Source organism: Bufo gargarizans, chromosome 1 (assembly GCF_014858855.1).
Source record: "Bufo gargarizans isolate SCDJY-AF-19 chromosome 1, ASM1485885v1, whole genome shotgun sequence".
NCBI classification, from domain to species: Eukaryota; Metazoa; Chordata; class Amphibia; order Anura; family Bufonidae; genus Bufo; species Bufo gargarizans.
This window is the reverse complement of record NC_058080.1, coordinates 579,478,356-579,503,218: the sequence shown is the minus strand read 5'-3', so window position 1 is coordinate 579,503,218 and position 24,863 is coordinate 579,478,356. Positions and strand designations below refer to the sequence as shown.

The window sequence follows — 24,863 nt, the reverse complement described above, 5'->3', positions numbered from 1 at the left end:
TATATCTGTAACAAATTAGATTAAAGGCTATGGACACACAGAGCCATATTATTATTATGATTATTATTATTATTATTATTTTTTATTATACAAGTATTGTGGGCTAAAATCATATTTTTTTTTTAAATTAGGTTTTGATACATTTGGCTTCTGTAGGTTTTGTTTGCTTTCTCTCCAGCCCCTCCCTGTTTTCTGCTAAATTAAAAATACTTGATTATTTTTCTAATACCGGTAATTATTTTTTTATTACTTAAATTCCCTATAATTAGAGCTGCCATAGCAGCCCTTCTCCTTGAGTCCTTTCTATCATGTGCATGCACAGGAGTCCTTTCAATGCATTCCCTGACTGGTTTGCAGGCACATATCGAGGGAATGGGGGGTGAGTATCACTATAAAAATATATGTTCCAGAGACAGTGGCAGATGTTCTGCACAGGTATTACTGTACTTATTAGGGCTTGCCAAAGGTTACACATTCCCTTTAAGTAAACTTTGCTCATGGATGCTGCTTAAAATTCATTTAATCTGGCATCTGATCCTCTGTTATTCTGGATTTCATATTGTTACTGAAAAATGCATAAAATTCACTTGTTAGGTTACAAAACATAGCTTTTTATAACTTTTTGTTTAATTGGACAACATTAATTTTATCTCCGATCCATCTTCTGCTTCTCGTATTGTACAATTCCATGATTTGACATTTTTCTGTGAACGAGTGCTGGATTAACAGATGCTGGATCAAATACATTTTAATGTATATATTTTAACAGTGACTTTTTGTACATTGTGGTAGAAAAGTGGAGCTATTAAAACTATTGTGTTTGAAGCTAAAGACTGAGGGCATGTTCACGCAACATTAATGGGTGGAAAGATCCAACTTGCAGTCTGTAGTAGAACTCGATGACTTATATTAAAGTGTAACTGTCATTCTTTTTTTATTTGTGTAATGTATAAGGGTAGTGTTAGGCTACTTTCACACTAGCGTTCGGGGCTTCGCTTGCGAGTTTCGTTTGAAGGCTCTCACAAGCGGCCCCGAACGCATCCGTACGGCCCCAATGCATTCTGAGTGGATGCGGATCCGCTCAGAATGCATCAGTTTGGCACCGTTTGGCCTCCACTCCGCTCAGCAGGCGGACACCCGAACGCTGCTTGCAGCGTTCGGGTGTCCGCCTAGCCGTGCGGAGGCAAATGGATCCGTCCAGACTTACAATGTAAGTCAATGGGGACGGATCCATTTGACGTTGACACAATATGGCTCAATTTCAAACGGATCCGTCCCCCATTGACTTTCAATGCAAAGTCTGGACGGATCCGTCTGAGTAACTTTCACACTTAGAATTTTTTCTAAAATATAATGCAGACAGATCTGTTCTGAACGGATCCCATCGTCTGCATTATAGGAGCGGATCCGTCTGTGCAGACCCCAGACGGATCCGCTCTGAACGCAAGTGTGAAAGTAGCCTTACTGATACTGACCATTTGTGTAATATACGGTACTGGTACGGTAAATTACTGAAATCATACATTTCTATTAGAAAAATAGCTGTAAAGTGGCCCATCTTGATCCTTAGCAATGCTCCTCTGTCTTCTGTTTACATAACAGTCCGTATTGAGCAGGTCTCCACTATTATGTAAACAGAAGACAGATGAGCGTTGCTACGGCTCAAAATGGGCCACTTTAGAGCAATTTTTCTAACAGAAATGTATGATTTCAGTAATTAAAGTATAATACAAAAATGGTCAGTATCACTGCCCTGACACATTACAAAAATAAATAAAATTATGACAGTTACACTTTAACCACTTCCAGACCAGGCTATTTACCCCCTTCCTGACCAGGCCTAATTGTTTTTTCGTGACACATTGTACTTCATGTTAATGGTAAATTTGAGTCAATATGTTTTACTTTTATTTTTTAAAAATATCCGAAAGTTAACGAAAATGTGAAAAAATTCACTGTTTTCTAAATTTGAATCTCTCTGCTTTTAAGACAGATAGTGATGCCTCATAAAATATTTATTAATTAACATTCCCCATATGTCTTCTTTATGTTGGCATAATTTTAGTAATGTAATTTTAATTTTTTTAGGACTCTAGAAGGTTTAGAATTTTGGAAGCAATTTTTTTAATATTTATGAAAATTTCCAAAGTCAACTTTTTTTTTAAGGACCAGTATAGTTCTGAAGTCACTTTGTGGTGCTTGCATAATAGAATCAACCCATAAATGACTCTATTTTAGAAATGACACCCCTCAAACTATTCAAAACTGGTATTCCACAGGAATTAAAGCAAAATAGAGGTGAAATTTCAAAATGTCACTTTCTTTTGCAGATTTTCCATTTTAATCAACTTTTTCCTGGAACACTTCAAGGGTTAACCAATAAAACAAACCTCAATATTTATTACCTTGCTTCTGCAGTTTGCAGAAACACCCCATATGTGGTCCTATACCGCTGTTTGGGCACATGACAGGGCACAGAAGGCAAGGAGTGCCATATGGTTTTTGGAGGGCAGATTGTGCTGGAATGGTCTTTGGGCACCATGTTGCATTTAAAGAGGCCCTGAGGTAACCCCACAGTGAAAACACCCAAAAAGTTGCCACATTTTGTCAACTACACCACCCAAGGAATTTTTAAGGGGTGTAGTGAGCACTTCACTCAATAGCTGTTTCATAGAATTTTTAATGCTTGGGTGTGAAAATGAAAAATTACATTTATTTTTTTTTACAAGAAAATTGTGCTTTAGGCCTAAGCTTTCTTTTTCACAAAAGATAACAGGAAAAAATCTCCCCCTCCCCCCCCCCCCCATTTGCTACCCACTTTCTCCTGTAACACCCCAATTGTGGTCGTAATTGGGGATACGCCAGGGCTCAGAAGGGAAGGAGCGGCATTTGGATATTCTAACATGGAATTTTCTGTCATGGTTTAATTTTTTATTGAATAAGCTGTGTAAGGGCTTATTTTGTGCGAGACAAGCTTTAGCTTTTATTGGCACCATTTTGGGGTACATTTTGGTTTTCTGGTTGCTTTTTATCTCATTTTTGGGAGGTGAAGTCACAAAAAAAGCTATTTGGTGTAAATTTTCAATATTTATTTTTTTTTTTTTACACCATTCACTTGATGGGGTTGATAATGTGATATTTTTTTTAGAGCCGGTCATTACGGACGCAATGATACCAAATAGGTGAGGTGACCAAAAAAACTGTTTTGGCATAATGTTTATTTGTTTTTGTTTTTTTACACCTTTCACTTGATGGGGTAGATCATGTGATATTTTTGTAGAGCCCATTGTTACGGACGAGGCGATACCAAATTTTGCATTTTACACAATAAGAGCATTTTTAAGTTAAAAAAAAAATCATGTTTTTGTGTTGCAATTTTCATAGAGCCATTTTTTTTTCTGGCTCTGGTCTTGTGTGGGGGCTCATTTTTTGTGGCATGAGGTGACGTTTTTTATTGCTACCATTTTCGGGTACATATGACTTTTTGATTGATTGACATTATGTTTTTTGGGAGGTGAGATCACAAAAAATCTGTTTTGGCGCAATGTTTATTTATTTTTTACGGCGTTCACCTGATGGGGTAGATCATATGATATTATTATAGAGCCGTTCGTTGCGGACACGGTGATACCAAATCTGTCTATTTGATTTTTTTTTTTCTTCTATTTGTAAAAAAATAAATTATTACTTATTTGGGGGAAACTTTTTTTTCAAAATTCTTTATTTTTTGTTATTTTTTAAAAAAAAATTATTTTACACTTTGTGTCCCCCATAAGGTCCTACAAGACCCCTGGGGGACATTTAACTTAATTTTATTTTTTTAACTATTGATTTCTCCTGTAACTGGGGCTGACATAGTAGCCCCAGTTGCAGGAAAAATACACCCCCCAGAGAGGCTGTACAGCCTCAGTGCAGGGCTGATCGAGGTCTATGAAAGACCTGACAGCTCCTGCACTCACCCGGCCGCAGCGATCACATGACCACCAGGCCGGGACAGGAAGCGGCATAGCGCTTCCTGATCTGAATACACAGCGCTCGTTGAGTCATTCAGAGAGATAAACTGACACCCAAGGACGTTTATAGTCAATAGGCGGTCAGGAAGTGGTTAAAGGCTCATTTAGATGAGTAGATAATTGTTACGATTCAGAAACGAGTGATTCATGGTGGACAATAATCGTGTAATGTGAATGCATGTAGTGACTGAACGATTCTACTAAGCACGTTCATTCAATGCTTGTGAAACAAGTAAATTATCTTGTGTCATTAATGAATTGTAAATGTGCAACGTGTGACCTTTCAACACTAGACCTGTCTGAAGACAGCCAACGATCATAGTTTAAACAGTGGTCTCACTTCAGCAAATGGGATTTATCATGTAGAAGAAGTTAATACAAGGCACTTACTAATGTATTGTGATTGTCCATATTGCCTCCTTTGGTGAGTTGATTCATCACATTATACACTGCTTGTTTCCATGGTTACGGCCACCCTGCAATCCATCAGTGGTGGTTGTGCTGGCACACTATAGGAAAAAGTGCCAGCCTCTCTGGTGGCTGGGACCATAAGACGGCATATAGGCTAGTGCTTTTTCCTGTAGAGTGTGAAAACATGACCACCACTGATGGATTGCAGGGTGGTCATAACCATGGAAACAAGCAGTGTATAATGAGATGGAAAAACGAATAAAGCCAGCAAAGGAATTTTCATTATGTGAGGCAGTTTGTATTTTCGTACATGATTAAACCATACACAGCACAAAGGTCTGAACAGCTGATCTACAACCTGTACAGCGCGGTGACAGAATATAACATGGCTGTTGTTCTAGGGTTATTGTGGCTTCATCCCAGTTTTTTTGTAGATATTTATTCAAGTAGCATGCTGTTTTATGGCACCAAGTGTAATTCTATTTCTTTTCTTACAGCATATTAAAAGCTATGAAGTCTGCTACATCCAGCTGTGCACTTGCCCCAGTACGTAATTTGAAGAGTGTTTAATGTAAGAATACTGCTTACACATTGATGGATATGTTTATCAGCCCCTAATAAGATATTCCATTTATGCAGGAGACTTCCAAGTCAGAAGAAAACGTAGCAGTCAAAAGAGAAGCATTTTACCCTTCACAGAGCTACCTACCAGAAAAGCAGGGTATGCACAACATTCTTGTACTGTCCACTTTTAAAATCCTACCCTTCCAATTCTGCTCTGCTATTGTGATTTTCATTTTATTTCCATTGCTTATAAATAGCACCAACATATTCCCCAGCACTGTACTTGGCTTGCAGTGACACCAGTCCCTGGCACCAGTACATGCCACAATCTAATTTTACCTTCTCATACACACACGAGTCAATTTAATTACATTTCTATTGGGGGTAGGGAATGGTAAAAAATGTTTGTACAGTGATCTGGAACATGTTGGTAAAACAACAGGTAATAAAAAAAAAAATATATGCATCACTCAGATTGCAGTATATCATGCTGTTCAGAAATACAGTGCACACTACCTAAGGTTGTTCCGGTCACCGTTCCCTGCTACTTTTCTAAAAAGCTTCATAAACTGTTTGTATGTGACACAACTGAAAGCCAAGCCCCATTCATCTGCCACAAATAGCTGTTGTGTTGTTAGATTGATTACACATAGTATACAGTCAGGTCCATAAATATTGGGACACCGACATAATTCTAACATTTTTGGCTCTATACACCACCACAATGGATTTGAAATGAAACAAACAAGATGTGCGTTAACTGCAGACTGTCAACTTTAATTTGAGGGTCTTTACATCCAAATCAGGTGAACGGTGTAGAAATTACAACAGTTTGCATATGTGCCTCCCACTTGTTAAGGGACCAAAAGTAATGGGGCAGAAAAATAATAAAAAACACTGTTTAATACTTGGTTGCAAATACTTTGTGTTCAATTACAGCCTGAAGTCTGGAACGCATAGACATCACCAGATGCTGGGTTTCATCCCTGGTGATGCTCTGCCAGGTCTCTACTGCAACTGTCTTCAGTTCCTGCTTGTTCTTGGGGCATTTTCCCTTCAGTTCTGTCCTCAGCAAGTAAAATGCATGCTCAATCGGATTCAGGTCAGGTGATTGACTTGGCCATTACATAACATTCCACTTCTTTCCCTTAAAAAACGCTTTGGTTGCTTTTGCAGTATGCTTTGGGTCATTGTCCATCTGCACTGTGAAGCGCCGTCCAATGAGTTCTGAAGTATTTGGCTGAATATGAGCAGATAATATTGCCCGAAACACTTCAGAATTCATCCTGCTGCTTTTGTCAGCAGTTACATCAATAAATACAAGAAAACCAGTTCCATTGGCAGTCATACATGCCCACGCCATGACACTACCACCACCATGCTTCACTGATGAGGTGGTATGCTTAGGATCATGAGCAGTTCCTTTCCTTCTCTATACTCTTCTCTTCCCATCACTCTGGTACAAGTTGATCTTGGTCTCATCTGTCCATAGGATATAATATACAATGCAACAGCACTCTGCAAACCAAATAAAGTACAAAAATGAATTATATTGCTTATGCTATATAGAGATATAAATTATTTGAGCCCGTCTGCCGCACGTCAAGGCGATCTCTGTAAGACGGGAACCTAACACTAAGTTCAACCTGTTAAGTGCCATGACAGCGACCATGAAGTTCAGGGGGTGTAGGTTCCGCCTGCATGCTGGACTACAAGTACCAACATGCATGCTGAGCAAACTAAGCTTTATAGGATGTTGTTCCAGAACTGTGAAGGCTTTTTTAGTTGTCGTTTGGCAAACTTTAATCTGGCCTTCCTGTTTTTGAGGCTCACCAGTGGTTTAAATCTTGTGGTGAACCCTCTGGTGAAGTCTTCTCTTGATTGTTGACTTTGACACACATAGATCTACCTCCTTGAGAGTGTTCTTGATCTGGCCAACTGTTGTGAAGGGTGTTTTCTTCACCAGGGAAATAATTCTTCGGTCATCCACAGTTGTTTTCCGTGGTCTTCTGGGTCTTTTGGTGTTGCTGAGCTCACCGATGCGTTCCTTTTTAAGAGTGTTCCAAACAGTTCTTTTGGCCACGCCTAATGTTTTTGCTATCTCTCTGATGGGTTTGTTTTGTTATTTCAGCCTAATGATGGCTTGCTTCACTGATGGTGACAGCTCTTTGGATCTCATCTTGAGCGTTGACAGCAACAGATTCCAAATACAAATAGCACACTTGAAATGAACTCTGGACCTTTTATCTGCTCATTGTAATTGGGATAATGAGGGAATAACACACATCTGCCCACGGAACAGCTTGGCCCAACTCTTTTGGTCCCTTAACAAGTGGAGGCACATATGCAAACTGTTGTAATTCCTACACTGTTCACCTGATTTGGATGTAAATACCCTCAAATTAAAGCTGACAGTCTGCAGTTAAAACACATCTTGTTTGTTTAATTTCAAATCCATTGTGGTGGTGTATAGAGCCAAAAAGGTTAGAATTGTGTCGATGTCCCAATATTCATGGACCTGACTGTATATATTTTTTAAATGTAGATTTTTTTTTCCCATTTTTCAGGTGTCCTATATAGTGTAGTCCGTTCACAGTAATTTTTTTTATTGAGATTGTAAAACTGGCAGAATTATGTTAATTAATCTCTCTGATGCGTCCTAATGTGCAGAGTATGCAGAATATTAAACATTGTCAGCTTCATTTTCGGTAACACCACGTAGACCTCATAGGCATGTTTAAAAAAATTGATACTGCACCCCTCTTCAACTGCAGAAGTCTTGCATCTGTTCATCCTTCATTAAAACCAGGATTTTTGGGCAGTCAGGAATTGCTGGATCATGATAATGGGTGTGAAAACCATACTCTGCAACCATTTGTATTGTGTATAATTACGTATCAGCAACATAAGTTTCCAAATTCTTATATAATGTGGTTTATAGACCATTAATATTAATCCTCCGGCCCCAATCCTTTTTGTAACAAAATATTCCATCTCTTATGTGTGGCAATTATTTGTTTACAGACGGTGGTAGAAAATGTAGAAATTAAACAACATTTGTCAGAAGATTTGTACCTATGAAGATCTTTTGCATGTGGGCTTGGCAGCAGAAGGCATCTGTGTTGGTCCCATAGTCAAGTGTGCCCACATTGCTGATAAAAATAATGGTTTAATATATGCAAATGAGGCTCTAGGAGCAACGGGGGCTTTGCCTTTACAGCTAGAGTCTCTGCTCTCTCTGCAACTGCCACACCCGCTCCACTTTAAATGATAGGACCAGGCATGATGAAATTTTCACTTCCTGACCCTGTTAAATCAAAGTGCTGAGGACGCGACAGTTGCAGAGAAAGCAGGGCCTCTTGGTGTAAATGCAACGCCCCGTTTCTCCTAGAGGCTTATTTGTATATATAAAAACAACATGTTTTTTCTTAGCAATGCAGGCACATATGAACATGGGACCAACTCAGGTGCCTTCAGCTGCCAAGTGCACATGTAACAGCCAGTTTCATAGGTACAGATCTGCTGACAGATGTCCTTTAAGAACAAATTGATGTGATTCATGTGTTCAGCTGGCTATTATGAGAGTATGGATTCTTTACTTGCAGTATACCTTACTATTGTAAAATATTTTTCATGTGGTTTTTTTTGTTAGATGAAGATCATTTTCAAGATGCCCCAAAAGATTTTGTGCCAGGTGACAGACCATACTCCGTTTCTCCTTTGACAAGAGATGGAATTTCTACACCCAGTCCTGCTCTGTCTGTGCTGGAAACATCCCTTGGAAACAAAGTTCGTAGGACCCTTTGCCCATCTTCTGTTTACAGTGATAATGAACAATTAGCAGGGGAGCCAGCCCTCAAGAATCATGTAACATTGCTCAAGACTGAAAGCAACCATGGGCATTCATTTCAGTCTCCATTTTACACACTAAAGGCCAATATACTTGCCAACAATCACCAGTCCTCTGGCAATCAAGATTCTAGCCCACATAGTGATCAGTCTGAAGGAACCAACTGCAGCTCCATGGATGATGAACATCTAGACACTTCTGAAATTGCTTTTCAAGTCAAGGAGCAACTATTAAAACATAATATTGGACAACGAGTATTTGGTCACTATGTCCTGGGTCTTTCCCAGGGATCAGTAAGTGAGATTTTGGCCCGTCCCAAACCATGGCGAAAACTTACTGTGAAAGGGAAAGAACCCTTCATTAAGATGAAGCAGTTTCTTTCAGATGAGCAGAATGTTCTGGCACTAAGAACTATTCAAGTGCGGCAGAGAGGTAAGTGGTCTATGTGAGGAATACCTCCTGTACATACTCACAGTAAGGCTAATTTCACACCAGCATGTTCAGTCTGGGAAACACGCAATGTGATGACCGCACTGGACCGAACACTGCTCCTCTAACCCAAACTCACAGCGTCATAATAATCTATGATGCTTTAACTCCTTAAGGACACAGGGCGTACAGGTACGCCCTTGTGCCCTGGTACTTAAGGACACAGGGCGTACATGTACGCCCTGTGTATTTTCAATCACCGCCGCGCGGCCAGCGGCGATCGGAACCCCGTGCCTGCTCAAATCATTGAGCAGGCACTTGGGGCAAATGCGCCGGGGGGTCCGGTGACCCCCCCCCCCATGTATGCGATCGCAGAAAACCGCAGGTCAATTCAGACCTGCGGTTTTCTGCGTTTCCGGGTTATTCGGGTCTCTGAAGACCCGATAACCCGGAACAGGATGGTGATGGTGGTGTGATTTCACTCCACCAATCACCATCCAGCGATCCTGAGTGGTGATGGTGACATCACCACTCAGGATCGCTTTCTGATTGGTCTGTGGGCGGTCCGGCGGCAGATTCAAAAGAGGCAGGCGCCCCTCTCCTCCTCCTTTTGTGTTCCGGAGCCGGAGGAGAGAGGAGCTGCCTGCACCCGATCTGTGCCCCCAGGACCCGATCTCTGCCCCCAGCACCCCATCAGGTACATAGGGACAGCTAGGGAAAGTTTGGTTTAGGCAGGGAAAAAAAAGGGAAAGGTAGTTTTTTTTTTAACTTTTATTGCATCACCCCAGTTAGGGTGTCTGGGGTCCACAGCACAGCTGTGCGACCCTAGACCCCCCAGGGGTGCTGCCACTTGCGCCCCCCCCCCCCCCCCCACCTTTTTTGGGGTGCTTTTTTTTTTTTTTTTTTTTTTTTTTGCGTACGCTGACTGTGGCCGGCACTTAGCGTCCGGCCACTGTTAGCGCATCGCACACCCCACCGCTGATCAACTTCGGAAGGTTGATCAGCAGTTTTGAATTTTTTTTCCCCACATTTTTTGCCCTTTTTTTAGTTAGTTTATATATTTTTTCTGTTAGTTTTAGGGTGAGTTCGTGAACACCTGTGCCCCCTCACACACGCACACCAAATAAAGAGTTACACACACGCACATATACACGCAGACACACACTCCCCTATGGCCCGCCGGACGTTCTCGGCCGAGGAGGCATACGCCCAGCTTGCCTCCGAGTCCGAGAGTCCCAGTGAGGATGAGGATGACCCCACATTCCTGTTGTCATCCGCATCCTCCTCATCATCTAGCGATGATGATGAGCCCCCAAGGCGGCGGAGATGCCGCCAGGCAGAGCAAGGGGACCGCCATGTTAGGGACCCTGTGGCCCACACTAGTACGAGCGGCTCTGGGGCTCGTACTGGTTTCCCGGCCCACCAGTTAAATCCACCGGAGCACCCTGCCGGTGAACTTGTCTGGTGTAGCCCAGAGCGATACGAGCCCGTGATTCCTGATTTCGTAGGCCAATCAGGAATCCAGATTTCCACAGTGGGCTACACTGAATATGACTTTTTTTGTCATTTTTTCAGTGACCCACTGGTAAATCTGATGGTGGAGCAGACGAATCTGTACGCCCAACAGTTCGTCGCTCAACACCCGGGCTCCTTTTTGGCCAGGCCCGGTGGCTGGACGCCGGTCAGTGCAGCCGAAATGAGGACATTTTGGGGCCTCGTGCTGCATATGGGCCTAGTCAAGAAACCCAGTGCCAGGCTGTACTGGAGTGGGGACGTCCTATATCAGACCCCACTTTACAGTACGGTTATGACACGCTCCCGGTTTGAGGCCATCCGGAAATGTCTGCATTATTCCGATAATGCAGCATGTCCACCCCGAGGTGATCCTGCCCATGACCGTCTGTATAAGATACGGCCGGTCATCGATCACTTTGGGGCCAAATTCATGGAGGCCTATGTACCTGGAAGGGAGGTCGTGGTTGATGAGTCTCTCAATGCGTTCAAGGGGAGACTCATTTTCCGCCAGTATGTGCCTTCCAAGCGGGCGAGGTATGGCGTGAAGCTATACAAAATTTGTGAGAGTACCTCAGGGTACACTTACAAATTTCGTGTATACGAGGGGCGAGATTCCCGGATTCAACCCCCAGAATGTCCCCCCACTCTGGGTGTTACCGGGAAACTTGTGTGGGACCTTATGCACCCACTGCTGGATAAGGGTTACCACTTGTACGTGGATAACTTTTATACCAGTATCCCCTTGTTCCAGTCCCTTGCCGCCAGATCCACGTCCGCTTGTGGGACCGTGCGGAAAAATCAACGCGGCCTCCCTGCCCACCCCCTCCAGGTACCTATCCCCAGGGGTGAGACCAGTGCCCTTACCACTGGAAACCTGTTGCTGGTCAGGTATAAGGACAAGAGGGATGTCCTTATGCTGTCCACAATTCATGGTAACGGCATCACCCCTGTCCCTGTGCGAGGTACCGCGGCAACGGTCCTTAAGCCCGATTGTATCGTCGCCTACAATCGGTATATGGGAGGAGTTGATCTCTCGGATCAAGTCCTCAAGCCATATAACGCCATGCGCAAAACCCGGGCATGGTACAAAAAAGTTGCGGTCTACTTGGTACAGGTTGCCATGTACAACTCTTTTGTACTATCCCGAAGCGCTGGCAGCACAGGGACATTCCTCCAGTTCTATGAGGCAGTCCTCAAGGCCCTGATCTTTTCGGACCGGGAAAGAGCAGGCCGGAGTACCTCGGGAACTGTAGGCGCCCGGATCGTCCCTGGCCAACACTTTCCAGGTGTGGTCCCCCATACTGGAAAGAAGGGACGAACCCAAAAAAAGTGCAGAGTGTGTCGCAGGAGGGGGATACGGAAGAACACGACTACTCAGTGCGACACATGCCCCGATCATCCGGGCCTCTGCATTGACTGTTGCTTCAGGGAGTATCACACTTCCATGGAGTACTAAAATTATATCCCAATTTAGCACTGACATCGGATAAAAAAAAATAATGGTTCTCAGACTTGAGACACCCAAAAAAACTAAAATAATTTATTACAAGTAGACATAGGTATTGCCGCGTCGGTAATAATCTCCTCTATAAAAATGCCCCATGACCTAACCCCCCAGATTAACACGGTCCAGAAAAAAAAAAAAAAAATGGTGCAAAAAAAACTTTTTTTTTTTTGTCACCTTACATAATAAAAAGTTTAATAGTAAGCATAAAAAAGTCATATAGCCCCCAAAAAGTCATATAGCCCCCAAATTAGTGCCAATAAAACAGTCATCTCATCCCGCAAAAAATGAGCCCCCACATAAGATAATCGGATAAAAAAAAAATAGAAAATGACTCTTAGACTTTAGAGATACAAAAAATTTTTTAGGTTATCAAAAAGGATAATATAGTCTAAAACCTAAATAATTGTAAAAAAAAAAAGTAGACCTTTTAGGTATCGCCGCGTCCGTAAGAATCTCCTCTATAAAAATACCCCATGACCCAACCCCCCAGATTAACACAGTAAAAATAAAATAAAAAAATAGGTGCAAAAAAATATTTTTTTTGTCACCTTACATAACAAAAAGTTTAATAGCAAGCGATCAAAAAGTCATATAGCCCCCAAAATAGTGTCAATAAAACCGTCCGCTCATCCCGCAAAAAATGAGCCCCCACATAAGATAATTGGCTAAAATAAAATAAAAAAAATGACACTTAGACTTTAGAGATACCCCAAAAAAAATGTATCAAAAAAGATAATATAGTCAAAAACCTAAATAATTGTGAAAAAAAAAGTAGACTTATTAGATATTGCCGCGTCCGTAAGAATCTCCTCTATAACAATATCCCATGACCTAACTACCCAGATTAACACGGTCCAAAAAAAAAAACGGTGCCAAAACCGCTATTTTTGGCACTTTTCCATTTCAGTCCGTTTTTTCCGGTAACAAAACAAGGGTTAACAACCAAACAAAAGTTACAAATAATTACCCTGATACTGCAGTTTACAGAAACGCCACATTTGTGGTCGTAAACTGCTGTATCCGCAAAAGGAAAGGACCGACATGGTTTCTGGAAGGCCGATTTTGATGGCCTTTTTTATTGACACCATATCCCTTTTGAAGCCCCCCTGATGCCCCCCTAGAGTAAAAACTCCCTAAAATTGACCCCATCTAAGAAACTACACCCCTCAAGGTATTCAAAACTGATTATACAAACTTTATTAACCCTTTAGGTGCTCCTCAACAGTTAATGGCAAATGGAGATGAAATATCAGAATTTCAATTTTTGGTAACCTTGCCTCACAAAAATGTAATATAGAGCAACCAAAAATTATATTTACCCTAAAAATACTCCCCCAAAAAATGCCACCTTATCCCGTAGTTTCCAAAATGGGGTCACTTTTAGGGAGTTTCAACTCCAGGGGTGCATCAGGGGGGTTGAAACAGGACACGGTGTAAATAAACCGGTCCATAAAAATCAGCCCTCCAAAAACCAAATGGCGCACCTTTCACTCTATGCCCCGCTGTGTGGCCGTACAGTAGTGTACGGCCACATATTGGGTGTTTCTGTAAACGGCAGAGTCAGGGTAATAAAGATACAGTCTTGTTTGGCTGTTAACCCTTGCTTTGTTAGTGGAAAACATAGGTTAAAATGGAAAATAAGGCAAAAAAATGAAATTTTCAAATTTCATCCCCATTTGCCAATAACTCTTGTGCAACACCTAAAGGGTTAACAACATATGTAAAATCAGTTTTGAATACCTTGAGGGGTGTAGTTTCTTAGATGGGGTCATTTTTGGGTGGTTTCTATTATGTAAGCCTCGCAAAGCGACTTCAAACCTGAACTGGTCCCTAAAAATTGAGTTTTTGTAAATTTCTGAAAAATTTCAAGATTTGCTTCTAAACTTCTAAGCCTTATAACATTCCCAAAAAATAAAATATCATTCCCAAAATAATTCACACATGAAGTAGACATATGGGGAATGTAAAGTCATCACAATTTTTGGGGGTATTACTATGTATTACAGAAGTAGAGAAACTGAAACTTTGAAATTTGCAAATTTTTCAAAATTTTTGTTAAATTAGGTATTTTTTGGTGCAAAAAAAAAATTTTTTTTTGACTTAATTTTACTAGTGTCATGAAGTACAATATGTGACGAAAAAACAATGTCAGAACGGCCTGGATAAGTCAAAGCGTTTTAAAGTTATCAGCACTTAAAGTGACACTGGTCAGATTTGCAAAAAATGGCCTGGTCCTAAGGTGTAAAAAGGCTGTGTCCTTAAGGGGTTAAGTTGGTGCCTGGCCATGGGTCTGTTGTACAGTACTTACATAATGCCATCAGTACAGTAGACCTGTGGGCATACATCAAAGTTAGAGCCACGCTGCTCTCTCTTTCTTAGAAAAGACAAAGAAGTCAGGTGGGACTTGTGAATAGACCTTAATTTTCTTCAGGTGTAGTCAATCACTGCCTCATAGATTGCTTGCGGTGTATCCTCCCCAAAAACACTTGCTCCCACTTTCCCTGTGGTATTCAGAAAATGGGGGACAAAGATAGTGAAGTACCTCCAACATCAATAAAAAGTGAACAGATTTATTATCCGCATTATGGGAAACTAGACTTTTTTAATTCATGATTCGCTTGTGATTTTACTATTCTTGTGATTATAATAAATCTGTTAGCTTTTATTGGTGTCGGCGGTACTTCACTACCTTTGACCCCTTTTTCTGAATACCACAGGTAAAAAACTTGCGTTCATGCTTTGCATCACACGTACTAACCATTATACATACTTTATTAAGTTTTTCCTGCCTCCTACGACAAGGGGTGTGGTTTTGCTAGAAAGGGGTGTGCTTCATTAGAAGAGTGTGGCCTAAATGTGGTCCCCCACTCGTGCGCTAAAAGTGCACCAAAATGTTGGTGCAATTTTTAAGTAAAACTATGCTAATTTATACATGGTGTATTTTCGTATTCTTAGACAGTGTAAAGTATGACACTATTAGTAAGTCTGCCCAATAGTTTGAAATAGTTAGATTGACAGATCTACATCTCATCAGTAGTGACATCATTAGTTATTTCTGTTGCACTAAACCAAACTATTCTGCTGGATAAAAATCTTCTCCATTGGTCACAACACTTAATATATCTGATTCAGACTTTCTTTGCGTCATTTCCCTATTAACTTAATTACCATAGAAGGAAATATCTACTAGGTAATAGGATCATTACATGGGTAATCTATGTAGAAAATGTTCTTATTCTGTGGTAAGTATAATGTATGACTGTTTTGGACAAGCTAAAGCCGAAAGCTTGACAGTTTGTGTGTGTGGGGGGTCCATGGACACCTTACATTTGTAATGACTTGGCTTTATCGTTACTCAGGAAGCATTACACCAAGAATTCGAACACCGGAAACCGGATCAGATGATGCCATCAAAAATATTCTGGAGCAAGCAAAAAAAGAGATTCAGTCTCAGAAAGGAGAGAAAGGAGGTACATTTACAGATCATTCCCATTTACACTGTGAGATTAATGTAAAACTAGTACAGGAACCAGTCAGGTATGGGTCCTTCCACAGCACATCCTTCATACTCCAGACTATTGCTCTGTGTGTGAAGAGCATGACCATGCCTTTGCGGTGACAGCATGGTGTTATTAAAGGATCTTGACGGTGCCAATGCTGTTTGTGTGTGACGAGCAGCCCTATCCTAAAAAAATACTGCTGGACAGAGCAGAGCCTCAACAATAATTGTGAGAAAAAATTGGTTAAATTGATATTTGGGTGCATTGTGTTTTAGGGTATGTTCACATGTGAAAACACTGCAGATTTTTGCAGAAGAGTTGTGTGCAGAACATCTGCAGCATTTGTGGTAGCAGCAAAGTGGATGAAAACTTCTGAATGGGAATCCACACATACTATACCTAGTCCTCCCTCATGTCAATCTATTTTGTAGGTTTTTACCCTGGATATCATCTTTAAAATGCAGTGGATGAAATCTGCGGCAACATCTGCTATAAATTCCGCAACCAAATCTGTAGGCATTCGCTGATGATTTCCCCTATGGAAACGTCACAGCAGACCAATCCTGTGTGGTTAGACCTCTAAGCTAGATACTTTCCTGGAGGTATTGTACCTTTAGAACATGACTTTACAAGTTATGTTTTCAAATCAACACGAACAGTAACTTTGTAAATACATTCAATTACTGATACTAGACCTGAATAAAGAGGGCGTCCAGCATAACATCAGAATAAGGGTCTATTCACACGTCCGCAAAATGGGTCCACATCCGTTCCACAATTTTTTGCCATTTTTCAAGTGGTCTTAAACTTTTGATCAGGACTGTATTATTGATTGGAAAAAGTTGAAATTGATGGCGCTAAGTCTTCTTTTCAAACTATAAAACTACTATATATTCTAGGGGTGCACCGAAAATGGGCCTAATCCATTTCGGCCGATATTGGTACATATCGGCAGAAAATATGGGTTATATACGTTCGGGCGGCCGGCCGGCGGCGCCCCTCATGCTGTGCCTCCTAAACGCTTGCCAAGAATCTCCGGCTCAGTGCTGCGCAGCCTGCTGTGTCTGCTCTGTGCTACTGCTGTTAGTGTAGCGTGGCCGAGCTCTGTTCGTTCCGCGGTACAGGAGCTTTTGTTTCCTGTACCCGGCCGGACTGACAGGAAGTGCTCACTTAGTGTGCACTTCCTTTCAGTCCGGCCGGGTACAAGAAACAAATGCTCCTGTACCGCGGACCGAACAGAGCTCGGCCACGCTACACAGGCTACACTAGAGGTGACAAGGGAGGGGGAGGGGGGAGTGTAAAATGAGAGTGACGGGGGGGGGGGGGGTGTAAAATGAGAGTGACAAGGGAGGGGGGGTAGAATGAGAGTGACAAGGGAGGGGGGGTAGAATAAGAGTGACAAGGGAGGGGGGGAAGAGAGTGACAAAGGAGGGGGGGGGGAGAGTGAATTTTTTTTAAAAATAACCACTTTGGGTGGCATTGTGTGTATAATATCTATGTATCTGTTTAACTTTATATTTTAATTCACTTTCCTTTTTTTTTTACTTAAAAAAAGTATTTTAAAAGTATTTGGGCAAAAAGGCAGTTTCGGTTTCGGTTTTCGGTCAAGGGCATCCTGAATTTTCGGTTTCGGACCAGAATTTTCATTTCGGTGCACCCCTAATATATTCATCATTCCCATGGATTTTGGTTAGCTTCAATGAACTTCAGTGGGGTTATCCGCATGCAAAAATACATGCAAGTCAGCTGCTCTTCATCTCTTATTTGTGGGATTTTTGGGGGGTAAAATAGCAGTGAAAAAAACACCTACAGTAAAACTGTGGGTGCTGAATGGTAATGCAGTTTTTTCAAAGACTGGTTTCGTCACATACTCTTTGCTGAGTTTTGCAATTTCTGATGGTCCAATAGGAGAACATGTAGACTGCCATAGTTTTAGGGTTTTCAAAATTCATTTATAATTTATTTTCCAATATGCCACCTGCAGCGGAGAAAACAGATGTAGAGATGATACTAAATTTTGGAAAGTAATTAGCACAGAAGAGGACAGCATTATATTACACATTAATCTGAATAGATTGTAGGCTTGGGCAGAGAAATGGCAGATGAGGTTTAACACTGATAAATGTAAGGTTATGCACATGGGAAGGAAAAATGCCCAGTACATACTAAATGGTAAAACACTGGGTTACACTGACATGGAAAAGGATTTAGGCCGGATTCACGAATGTTCCAGACATTTTATACATCTGCATAAGGGCTCATGCACACAAAAAAAAATTCTGTGTCCATTAAGTTTTTTCGTTGCGGTTCGTGATTCACTTCAATGGGGCAGAAAAAAAATTGAAGTGCATTCCGTGTCTGTATGTCCGCATGGCTGTTCCGCAAAAAAAAAACAGAACATGTCCTATTATTGTACGCATTATAGACAATGATGGGACTGTTCTATTAGGGCCTGGACATTACGCAAAATGTAGAATACACATGGCTGGTATCCGTGTTTTGCAGATTCGCAATTTGCAGACCGCAAAACATCCAACGGTCGAGTGTGCTTATGCACACATCAGTGACTAATGGACGTGTGCTGTCTGTTATGTTTAATATGTTTATTTAAACATCCTTATTTTAGTCAGTGGAAGAACAGAGATTGTGAGGCAGACCAAAGAATACAGAGCCCAATATGAAATCTGAGTTCTGTTAGGCCTCATGCACATGACAGTGAATAATGGCCGTGTGACGGCCATTTAAGTAACGGCCATCACATGGCCATTTTTAGCAACGGCCAGTGAATAGCGTCCATCCAAAAATAGGATATGTCCTATTTTTGGGCGTTTCCACGGCCAGACGGACCCCATTGAAATCAATGGGACTGTTTTTAACGGCCGTTAAAAACGGGTACACTTTATCTATATGGCCATTTAGGGCTTAAAAAAAAAAACTCACCTTATCCACTTGCTCGCGCTGCGGCAGTCTCTTCTCTCTTCATTGAGCAGGACCTGCCGAAGGACCTGTGATATGCGTGGTGACGTAACCACGTGGGAGCGCTCAGTGACATCATTGTGCACATCGCAGGTCTTTCAGCAGGTCCTGTTCAGTGAAGAGAGAAGAGACTGCTCCAGCGCGTGCAAGTGGATAATGTGATTTTTTTCATATTTTTTGTAAAATTAACAAAAAAAAATAACTGCGGTGGGCCATTATGGAGGCTTTATTTAAAACATGAGGGAAATTATTTAAGATGGAGCCCTACATTGGGTGCATTATTAAAGCTGAGGACATTAAAAAAATAATTTCTATACTATGGGGGACATTATTTAAAGGGAACCTGTCACCAGGATTTTGTGTATAGAGCTGAGGTCATGGGTTGCTAGATGGCCGCTAGCAAATTCGCAATATCCAGTCCCCATAGCTCTGTGTGCTTTTGTGTAAAAAAACTGATTTGATACATATGCAAATTAACCTGAGATGAGTCCTGTACATGAGATGAGTCAGGGACAGGACTCATCTAGGGTTAATTTGCATATGTATCAAATCGGGTTTTTTTTACACAATAAAAGCACACAGAGCTATGGGGACTGGATATTGCGGATTTGCTAGCGGCCATCTAGCAGCCCATGACCTCAGCTCTATACACAAAATCCCGGTGACAGGTTCCCTTTAAGATGTGGGCTTACATTGGGGGCATTATTAAAGCTGGGCGGTAAAAAAAAAAAATCATACACTATGGAGGACATTATTTTATCAGGGGGCCTACATGGGGGACATTATTAAAGCTGGGAGGAATGTTTTCCCAGACTAAACCTCCCACGGTGTCACAGAATGTATAATACAACCAGGCTTAAAGGGGTTGTCCGGGTTTAGAGCTGAACCCGGACATACCCCCATTTTCACGCAGGCCCCCCCCCCCCCTTCCCCGATATGAGCATCAGAGCATTTCATGCTCCGATGCTCTCCTTTGCCCTGCCCAGAATCGCGCAGGACAAAGGCTTTTTTAGGAGATCCAATGATGTACCGAGCTCTCCATTGGGAAAGCTAGGCGGAGGCTTCCATCTACCAGTTAACCCGGTGACATCACCGACACTTAAGGGCTGCATGGGATGCATTAAAAGGGACATGAGTGCACATAACAACAGTGATGACCAGTTCGCATTGTTCGCCCGGTCACCGGGAGCAGGCAGTTCCGAGAACAGCCCGATGAAGGTCCCCGGTGGCTGTTCTCGGAACTGCCTGCTCCCGCTGACCGCACTTGTTTTCAGACCGTCTCGCGGCACACGCACAGGTAAGGGCTTACCTGTGCCTCGCCGGACTTGTTAAAAAAGATGGCAGCCCCCATGTGTTCGCGGGCGAACAATGTGAACTGGCCATCACTGCATAACAATATTGGAATATTGTGTAATAATTTAGGCATCAGTGCACAAAAGAAAGACATAAGAAAGTCTGTACTGTTCAATCTTGGGCAACTGTAGTAATAAAAATAATCAATATACCCAGAAACAGAATCAAAACTGGAGATAGTTTTGAAAAAGACGGCTGAAGAGTGACCTCATAACTATGTATAAATGTATCAGTGGTCAATAAAGAGTGTTTCTATTATCTATTTATAACAAGGGGACATCCTCTACCTCTAGAGCAGGGATGGTCAACCTGAGGCTCTCCAGCTGTTGCAAAACTACAACTCCCAGCATGCCCAGACTACCTACAGCTACCAGCCTACAGCAGGGCATGGTGGAGAGCCGCAGGTTGGCCAGCCTACAGCTGGAGAGCCGCAGGTTGGCCATGCCTGCTCTAAAGGAAAGAAGGCTTCTACACCATCATAGAAGGGTAAGAGCAGTAAGTCTATGGAGCTCTCTGCCAGGACTCTGGATCTGGTCTTTCTTAAATGGATATACAGGTGAAACTCGATAAATTTGAATATCGGGCAAAAGTCCATTTATTTCAGTAATGCAAATTAAAAGGAATTAGAAATTTAGAGTTAGAAATTAGAATTTTGTGAAAAGGTTGAATATTCTAGGCTCAAAGTGTCACACTCTAGTCAGCTAATTAATCCATACCCCCTGAGCAAAGGGGACCTCAAAATTGAGACTTTGGGGTTTCATAAGCTGTAAGCCATAATCATCCAAATTATAACAAATAAAGGCTTGGAATATATCACTTTGCATTTAATGAGTCTATCTCATATGTTAGTTTCACCTTTTAAGTTGCATTACTGAAATAAATGAACTTTGCACAATATTCAAAATTTTTAACTTTCACCTGTATTACAATTTATACAGTCATGGCCGTAAATATTGTCACCCCTGAAATTTTTCACGAAAATGAAGTATTTCTAACAGAAAAATATTGCAGTAACACATGTTTTGCTATACACATGTTTATTCCCTTTGTGTGTATTTGAACAAAACCAGAAAAAGGGGGGGGAAAAATTGGACATAATGTCACACCAAACTCCAAAAATAGACTAGACAAAATTATTGGCACCCTTTCAAAATTGTGGATAAATAAGATGGTTTCAAGCATGTGATGCTCCTTTAAACTCACCTGGGGCAAGTAACAGGTGTGGGAAATATAAAAATCACACATGAAAGCAGATAAAAAAGAGAGAAGTTCACTTAGTCTTTGCATTGTGTGTCTGTGTGTGCCACACTAAGCATGGACAACAGAAAGGAGAAGAGAACTGTCTGAGGACTTGAGAACCAAAATTGTGGAAAAATATCAACAATCTCAAGGTTACAAGTCCATCTCCAGAGATCTAGATTTGCCTATGTCCACAGTTCGCAACATTATCAAGAAGTTTGCAACCCATGGCACTGTAGCTAATCTACCTGGGCGCGGATGGAGGAGAAAAATTGATGAAAGGTGTCAACGCAGGATAGTCCGGATGGTGGATAAGCAGCCCCAAACAAGTTCCAAAGATATTCAAGCTGTTCTGCAGCCTCAGGGCGCATCAGTGTCAGCTTGAACTATCTGTTGACATTTAAATGAAATGAAACGCTATGGCAGGAGACCCAGGAGGACCCCACTGCTGACACAGAGACATAAAAAAACAAGACTACATTTTGCAAAAATTAACTTGAGTTAGCCAAAATCCTTCTGGGAAAACGTATTGTGGACAGATAAGACCAAGATAGAGCTTTTAGGTAAAGCACATCATTCTACTGTTTACCGAAAACGGAATGAGGCCTACAAAGAAAAGAACATGGTACCTACAGTGAAATGGAGGTTCATTTTTTTTTGAGGGGTTGTTTTGCTGCCTCTGGCACTGGGTGCCTTGAATGTGTGCAAGTCATCATGAAATCTAAGGATTACCAATGGATTTTGGGTCTCACTGTAGAGCCCAGTGTCAGAAAGCTGGGTTTGCTACCAGCAGGACAATGACCCCAAACATACGTCAAAAAGCACCCAGAAATGGATGGCAACAAAGCGCTGGAGAGTTCTGAAGTGGCCAGCAATGAGTCCAGATCTAAATCCCATTGAACACCTGTGGAGAGATCTTAAAATTGCTGTTGGGAAAAGGCGCCCTTCCAATGAGAGAGACCTGGAGCAGTTTGCTAAGGAAGAGTAGTACAAAATTCAGGGCGAGAGGTGTCCGAAGCTTATTGATGGTTATAGGAAGCAACTGATTTCAGTTATTTTTTCCAAAGGGTGTGCAACCAAATATTAAGTTAAGGGTGCCAACATTTATGGCCATGACTGTATGTACGAGTACTAGATTAGAGCTTGGCAACCTCTTAAACTACAACTCCCATAATGCTCCATCCTATTCTGTGGAAGTTAATAGAACATCTGAGTAAGTGTGCCTGCTGGGAGTTGTAGTTTCACAACAGCTGGAGTGCAGAATGTTGCTGACCCCTGTACTAGATAGCTGGAAGTGGTTCATTTGTTCTGATTATTTGTAGTCAAATAATTTGGATCTTGACTGTTATGATTCTCCAAGTAATAGTGATCATGGCATCACAAAAAAGGAGGGTCTCCCTGTGTAGATGGGTCTAAGGCAGACATGTAGTAGTGCACTAAAATACATAATATTCCAGTGTATTATGAAACAAAAAGTAAAAAGTAAAAATTCACCTTGAGGGACCAAAGAAATATAAGGTTGAAAATAATTAGTTAAAATACTAAAAAGAGATGTTATTTAATAAATGAAAGATATAAAATGTTTTAGGGTACGTCCACATGTGACATCAAATCCACAGAGTTGTACAGTACCAAAGTGAATGAAAAAATAAAGTTTCAGAATGCTGTGAAGTGAAAGCTAAAAAAAATACTGTGCTGAAGACCAAAATACTGCACAAATCCCATATGTTATGTCCACATCTGCCCACCTTTCACTGTGTATACACTGTATACAGAATATAACTAGCGTTTAGGACTGCAAATGTGCTGTTATACTGCCACCTGCTGCCTGATTCTATACTTTAATTTTGCTTATCATATTGACTGTACTGTATATGAGGATAGACACAGGACAGTGAAAAAAAAATTTGCAGGAATTTTTCACAGATGTCTTTCTGCGTAATGGCCATTAAAAATGGCTCCCTTGAATTGAATACTTTTGGTTCATGCAAATGGACAAAATAGGACATATCCTCTTTTTTGACAGCTGTTATGTCGTGTGAATGTAGTCTTAGAAACACTTTAGGTAATTATATACAATGTAATTTCTAGCTTTACATTTTTATTCCACAGTTCAATAGGGAATCATAATATCAACCTGCAGAGACTTAAAACCTTTTCCACAGATTAGGATTGTATTGTTTTACTGTTGCATGGACACTTTGAAGGGCAATGGCAGGAATTTTGTGGTATCATGCACCATATTATGTAGGACTCTCTACTATGTAGGACTCTCAGCCACTTACAGGGAGTGCAGAATTATTAGGCAAGTTGTATTTTTGAGGATTAATTTTATTATTGAACAACAACCATGTTCTCAATGAACCCAAAAAACTCATTAATATCAAAGCTGAATATTTTTGGAAGTAGTTTTTAGTTTTAGCTATTTTAGGGGGATATCTGTGTGTGCAGGTGACTATTACTGTGCATAATTATTAGGCAACTTAACAAAAAACAAATATATACCCATTTCAATTATTTATTTTTACCAGTGAAACCAATATAACATCTCAACATTCACAAATATACATTTCTGACATTCAAAAACAAAACAAAAACAAATCAGTGACCAATATAGCCACCTTTCTTTGCAAGGACACTCAAAAGCCTGCCATCCATGGATTCTGTCAGTGTTTTGATCTGTTCACCATCAACATTGCGTGCAGCAGCAACCACAGCCTCCCAGACACTGTTCAGAGAGGTGTACTGTTTTCCCTCCTTGAAAATCTCACATTTGATGATGGACCACAGGTTCTCAATGGGGTTCAGATCAGGTGAACAAGGAGGCCATGTCATTAGATTTTCTTCTTTTATACCCTTTCTTGCCAGCCACGCTGTGGAGTACTTGGACGCGTGTGATGGAGCATTGTCCTGCATGAAAATCATGTTTTTCTTGAAGGATGCAGACTTCATCCTGTACCACTGCTTGAAGAAGGTGTCTTCCAGAAACTGGCAGTAAGACTGGGAGTTGAGCTTGACTCCATCCTCAACCCGAAAAGGCCCCACAAGCTCATCTTTGATGATACCAGCCCAAACCAGTACTCCACCTCCACCTTGCTGGCGTCTGAGTCGGACTGGAGCTCTCTGCCCTTTACCAATCCAGCCACGGGCCCATCCATCTGGCCCATCAAGACTCACTCTCATTTCATCAGTCCATAAAACCTTAGAAAAATCAGTCTTGAGATATTTCTTGGCCCAGTCTTGACGTTTCAGCTTGTGTGTCTTGTTCAGTGGTGGTCGTCTTTCAGCCTTTCTTACCTTGGCCATGTCTCTGAGTATTGCACACCTTGTGCTTTTGGGCACTCCAGTGATGTTGCAGCTCTGAAATATGGCCAAACTGGTGGCAAGTGGCATCTTGGCAGCTGCACGCTTGACTTTTATCAGTTCATGGGCAGTTATTTTGCGCCTTGGTTTTTCCACACGCTTCTTGCGACCCTGTTGACTATTTTGAATGAAACGCTTGATTG

At 41.4% G+C, this 24,863-nt stretch overlaps 1 protein-coding gene across 1 annotated transcript in view; it reads left to right on the top strand.

Moving 5' to 3' along the window:
* Window positions 1-24,863, top strand: part of CUX2 (cut like homeobox 2) — a 478,876-nt gene that overhangs the window by 433,944 nt on the left and 20,069 nt on the right. Inside the window, 4 exon segments of the mRNA XM_044275790.1 lie at window positions 4,922-4,970; window positions 5,064-5,145; window positions 8,641-9,270; window positions 15,649-15,759. Of these exon segments, the coding sequence (XP_044131725.1) occupies window positions 4,922-4,970; window positions 5,064-5,145; window positions 8,641-9,270; window positions 15,649-15,759 (872 nt within the window).